Source organism: Pantherophis guttatus, chromosome 4 (assembly GCF_059756535.1).
Source record: "Pantherophis guttatus breed Tessera chromosome 4, ASM5975653v1, whole genome shotgun sequence".
Taxonomy (NCBI): domain Eukaryota; kingdom Metazoa; phylum Chordata; class Lepidosauria; order Squamata; family Colubridae; genus Pantherophis; species Pantherophis guttatus.
This window is the reverse complement of record NC_142066.1, coordinates 26167250-26173432: the sequence shown is the minus strand read 5'-3', so window position 1 is coordinate 26173432 and position 6183 is coordinate 26167250. Positions and strand designations below refer to the sequence as shown.

General features: G+C 46.0%; 1 protein-coding gene across 1 annotated transcript in view; it reads right to left on the bottom strand.

Annotated features, from left to right (window-relative positions):
• Positions 1–5030: 5030 nt before the first annotated feature.
• LOC117666857 (integrin alpha-X-like) overlaps positions 5031–6183 on the bottom strand; it is a 49991-nt gene continuing 48838 nt past the window's right edge. The window contains exon 30 of the mRNA XM_060692825.2: positions 5031–5366. Within this exon, the coding sequence (XP_060548808.2) occupies positions 5265–5366 (102 nt within the window). The 3' untranslated portion in view covers positions 5031–5264. The remainder of the gene's footprint in view (positions 5367–6183) is intronic.

The window sequence follows — 6183 nt, the reverse complement described above, 5'->3', positions numbered from 1 at the left end:
TTGGTTAGATCCCCTGGACCCCAAATCAGGCTTATATTCCATGCTCTTGTGATTTGACATCTCTGCAGTGGACAACCTAAGAGTAACTTCCCTAAATCTTAAATCTGGTTGTGTCCAAGTACCATATTTTTCGGCGTATAAGACGCACTAGACTATAAGATGCACCTATCTTTTTTTGGTGAGGAAAAGATGAAAAAGAAATCTCCCTCTGCCTCTGAGGATACAGGTGCGTTTTATACTCTGAAAAATATGGTAATTCTACCTGATTCATTCTGTCTACCTAATCAGTATAGACACAAATCAAAAGGTAGCTAAATTGAACTAATTCTAAACCACCCCTAGTCAATCTGTTCTGCATATTTTGCCCTCCTTGAAGAAGGAACAGAACAATCAAGATGTACCATCCTGGATTTCATAAAACACAACTCGTACAGTTGTTGCCTATCTACCTAATGAGGAAGACATTTGCTGGTCCTCTCCTGCAAAGGCTCATGGGAAGCTAGGAAAGCATGGGAGGGGGACTTTGCATTTCCAAAATAATGACTTTAAAAGGGAATGGGTTTCATTAAGGCCAGGAATTGTTCAAAATGTGTACTTGAAGAAATATTTCCTAATTTGGTGCACAGGAAGTAAAATATGGGTTTCCACACAATTCAAGAAAACCTTAAATGTAGCGGTTTGATGTAAATCGTGCAGAGCCCAGGAAGATGTCAACAGAAAATTGAAATACCCCTGTGAGCTTATGGGAAGGTCCTGTTAAATTCACTTTTAACTTCCTTCGTTTCAAAACAGCAGCTCTGAAATGTATTGGTACAGAAGGTTAAGAGGTTTCTAAATACTCTTGCTACTCGTCCATTATCTCTTTCCCAACCCCTCAGCCCTGCCTTTTAGGAGAAGAAAAAAAGGAGGCAGGCTGCTCTTATCCATCAAGAAAGAAGCCATTAAATGTGAAAGCCATTTTGCTTTCAATTCGGATGGAAAGAGAGCATTTAGAGCAGAAGCCCCCAACTTTTTGGACACCATGAACTGGTTCCATGGAGGAAGTTTTTTTTCACAGATTGGAGGGGGCATGGTTTCGTGGTTCCTGCACCCCATGGATAGGGCTTTGCTTGTTTGCTCGGCCTGGTTGCTGGCATGCCGTGGCCTGGTGCGTACAGCTGTGTATCATCTGCATACAGTTGACACTTCACCCCAAAACCACGGATGATCTCACCCAGCGGCTTCACATAAATGTTGAACAGGAGGGGTGAGAGGACTGACCCTTGCGGCACCCCACAAGTCAGGTGCCTCGAAGTCAACCTCTGTCCCCCCATCAACACAGACTGCATACGGTCAGAGAGAAAGGAGGAGAACCACCACATCACAGTGCCTCCCACTCCCAGTCCCCCCAACCGATGCAGCATGATACCATGATCAATGATACCACAGGCCGCTGAGAGATCGAGGAGGACCAGGACTGAGGAATGTTGTGTTGGCGTGTTACCATAGCGATGGAAATGCCTGCACCTGATTGGTTGGGATGGGGTTATGCGAAGTGCAGGAGGTTACTCGTTTCCTGATTGGTTAATCCTGTTGTGTTTGCAAAGTATAAAAAGGCGAGCTGTCAGATAGACTGATAGTTCAGTGTTCTAATGTTTTGCTGTTGCCTGAAATAAACCGATGTTACGTTGACATCCTCGCCTCAGTTAATGACTATAATCCAAACACAACAAGCGGTGACGAGGGTGGGATTTTGAGGCGAAGTGAATGTTATTCTGAGCGGCCGCACTGAGGTAAAGTAAAATACAAACAAACCTGACAGGAATATGGCCTCTCCTATGTTCGCCCCATTTAACACAACTGCAGAGACGTGGCAGGAGTATGAGGAAAGATTCGAGTGTAACTTAGAAGCGAATGAATTCACTGAACTCTCAAGCAGCCGAAAGTGCGCTCATTTTCTAAATGCTTGTGGGCCAGAAGTATTCGCAATGGCAAGGGCATTAGTCACTCCTCTTCAAGTACACATGGCTCCCTGGGAGGTGTTACGAGAGAAACTGAGGAATCATTACTCGCCAGTTCCCTCCCGTATAGCCTGCCATTTTAACCCGAGACAGATAGTGCAAGGGGAAGGGGAGTCCATAAACCAATACATGGCTCGCCTCCGAACGGCAGCTTTAGACTGCGAGTTCAGGGACTTGGATGATGCCCTTGTAGAACAGTTAGTTTGTGGCATCAGGGACATCCGACTTCAAAGGAGGCTGCTCGCAAGGAAGGAGTTGGACCTCCAAATGGTATAAAAAAGGCGAGCTGTCAGATAGACTGACAGTTCAGTGTTCTAATGTTTTGCTGTTGCCTGAAATAAACCGATGTTACGTTGACATCCTCGCCTCAGTTAATGACTATAATCCAAACACAACAAGGAACAACCCCTGTCCCGAGCCCTTCAGAGATCATCAACCAATGCGATCAATGCCGTTTCCGTGCTGTATCCCGCCCTGAAGCCTGACTGGCACGGATCTAGATAGACAGCTTCATCCAGGTATTGAAGGAGCTGTCGCACCACCACAGTCTCAACAACCTTCGCCGCGAAGCGAAGGTTGGAGACTGGACAGTAATTAGCTAATACAGCCGGGTCCAGGGAAGTCTTCTTGAGGAGCGGCCTCACCACCGCCTCTTTCAAGGCGGCTGGGAAGACACTCTCACTCAGAGAAGCATTTATAATCCCCTGAAACCAGCCTCGTGTAACCTCCCGGGAGGCCAGCACCAACCAGGAGGGACACGGGTCCAATAAACATGTGGTAGCATTAAGTCTCCCCAAAATCCTGGCCACATCCTCGGGAGCCACAGGGTCAAACTCCTCCCAGATAACACTCTCAAGATCCGTCCCTATCATCCCATCCAAGGCTACCCAATCAGAGTCCAGGCCATCCTGAATCTGAGCAATTTTATCATGCAGATATTGCACAAAATCCTCAGCTCTACCCTGCAAGGGATCATCCCACGCTCCCACCTGCAGTAGAGAGCGGGTCACCCTAAACAGGGCGGCTGGGCGATTCTCTGCAGATGCAATAAGAGTGGAAAGATGATTAGATTTCACCACTCTTATTGCCACTAGGTAGGTCTTGATATAAGACCTCACCAGTGTCCGGTCAGATTCGGTGCGGCTGGCCCTCCAATCACTCTCTAGGTGTCTTTTCCAGCGCTTAATCTCTCTCAGCTCCTCAGAGAACCAAGGAGGTAATTGAGATCGGCACCGGGTCAGAGGCCGCAAAGGCACGACGTGGTCCAAAGCTCTGGCAGCCGCCCTGTCCCAGGCGGCTACCAGTTCTTCAGCCAAGTCGTGAGCCAGAGCGTCTGGGAATGGTCCAAGCTCCATCAGGAACCTGTTCGGGTACATCAGGCGCCTGGGACGGAACCACCTGGTCGGTTCCGTCTCCCTGCGATGAAGGGAAGCGGCCCAAAAGTCTATCCGAAGGAGCGAATGATCCATCCATGACAAGGGATTAATGACTAACCCCCCTAAATCAAGTTCAGCCACTGACCAGAAGCAAAAATCAAGTCTAGTGTATGTCCCCCGATATGAGTGGGGTCATGAACTAACTGGATCAGATCCATGGCCATCATGAAAGCCATGAACTCCTGAGCTGCTTCCGACGTTTCACCGACGGATGGCAGGTTGAAATCCCCCATGACCATAAGTCTGGGGGTCTCCACCGCCACCCCGGCTATTACGTCGAGCAGCTCAGGCAGGGCTGCTGCCACATGGCAAGGAGCCAGGTACGTGATCAGCAGGCCCATCTGCACCCCATGACCCCACTTCACAAGGAGGGACTCAACCTCCGCTGACCTCAACATGCCAAGTTCTGGTCCTTTGAGATATATTTGCAAGCACGGAGGCTCTGGTGGGGATTGAGTAGGTGCAGAAGATCTACCTCATGAACCCAGGTGCTCCAAAGCACCCACTTGACTTGGAAGATGAAGACTCACCCAGTCCGTATGTGGATTACAGGTAGTCCTCAATTTACGACCAAAGTTGAAGCTGGAATTACAGTCCTAAGTCATTGCAGTCATAAGTAGAAGCACCCACGTGACCGGAAGTAACCTTTTGGCTTTTATCATGATTATTAAGTGAACACCACAGTTGTTAAGTGAATGTCACAGTCATTAAGTGAAGCCATTCACTTGAGTGAGCGTTTTTGCTGGAAATATCACGAATCAGTCACGTGGCCATGGGATGCCATGACTGGTTATAAAGATGACTGTCCAATATGCAATCATGTGACCATGGGGGGGGGGGCAGTGCAACAATTTAAATGGCCAGGAGTGCTTTAGGGTCATAAAGCACCTCTTCTGTCACTGTCATAACTTCAAAACAGTTATAAAACAACCACTCATTAAGCAAGGACTATCTTTATTGGCCAAGTGTGATTGGACACACAAGGAATTTATCTTTAGTGCATATGCTCTCAGTGTACATAAGGAGAATAAAATCTTATGCATGATACCCTGAACCACAAATTACCACTACTATCTAGTAGTTTATGATTCAGAAAGTTGTATAAATCCTGGAAATCAACTTAGCAAACCACAGCTAAATTAATGTGTTGTGCAAACCTACTACAGTATGTGTAAACATAGTACATTAGGCAAGCGTAGCCACTGTTGGACTGTTAAATGAGGAACACAGAGCAATTTCATAAGAAAGAAAAAAGACACACAGTCACTCAGAAATGACTATGGCAAAATTCTTCTCTTTGCCATCAAGTCGACCAGAAGGATGGGCAATGCATATAAGTTTAATGATCTGAAATCTAAAATCTTCTCTTTGGAGTCAGGAATTTGCAGGCACCCAAAAAAGCATGCAGCAAGGAGTGCTCTCCTGCATTTCTACTATGCCATAAGCAGCATGCTTTGAATTCCTGCAGAAGTATTCCCCAACTTCGATTCCAAAGTGAGAGCATTCTTGGATGACTCTCCTGTGTGTCATTTTATTTCCCGGTGACATCAGTTTGTTCAAACCATTTTTGTGGGCAAAAAAACTGCCACCATACTTTTGTTTTTTTTAAATATAAAATTTATTTGAATTTTAAATTAGTTAATTCTACTTAGCTTCTATCCCTCTCGTCTCTCAATCCCTCCCCATCCCTCCCATTCCTTTCCTAGAGATCTAGAGGTCCTGCCTCTCCGTTTTTCGGCCCTGTTTGACTGGCTGTGTTCTTCCTACTCCAGACAAGGCGGGAATCCCGGCTTCCAAGTTGCATCCAGACCCAAAATCCCCTTCTCCCTTAGGAAGCAGCTGAAGTTGAAGGAGCTTGGTCACTGGGAGCAGCTGGTCCTGCTGCATCTGCATCCATTTGGGGTGCACGATTGCGTTTAAAGAATCCAAACTGGAGAGATGATAGGGGCGGGGATAGGGAAGGGAGAGAAACAGATTTAAGGTGAAGGAGAAATTGCAATGCATCTGTCAACAGTACTAAAATAATAGACAGGTAATATGAAGATCTTCTAATCTCTTTTCTAAAATGTGAAAATACCATTTCCCCCTGAAAATAAGACCCTGTCTTATATTTTTCTGAACCCTGAAATAAGCGCTTGGCCTTATTGCCATGCGCTCAAAAGCCCGATTGGGCTTATTATGTCTTATTTGGGGGGCAACAGGATAGCTGCAAAGAGTAACTAACAGAAAACCTGTTTCTTGCATGTTTTATCCTAGGTCCTGAAAAAATCCAGAACGTACAATTTAGTGAGCTAATGCAGCGTTTTTCAATTTTGGGAACTTTAAGATGTGCGGACTTCAACTCCCAGAATTCCCCAGCCTGCCATGCATATCTAGCAGATCAGAGATAACTCAAGAATCAAAGGCTCAAGGTTGACTCAGCCTTCCATCCTTTCTAAGGTAGGTGAAATGAGGACCCAGTTTGTGGGGGCAATAAGCTGACTTTGTATAAAATATACAAAAGTATGAAGGCTATTGCTTAACGCATTGTAAGCCGCCCTGAGTCTCCGGAGAAGGGCGGCATATAAATCAAATTAAAAAAAAAAAAAAGTGCACAGGACAGATGAAGTTAATTTGGCTGGGGAAGTTGCCAAGATTGAGAAACACTCAATGTATATGAATGTAGAGGTAGTCCTTGATTTGAGCCTGGCAATTATGGGTGTAAGTTGTGACAGTTGTAAAGCAGGTCACCACATGACCAGATCCAA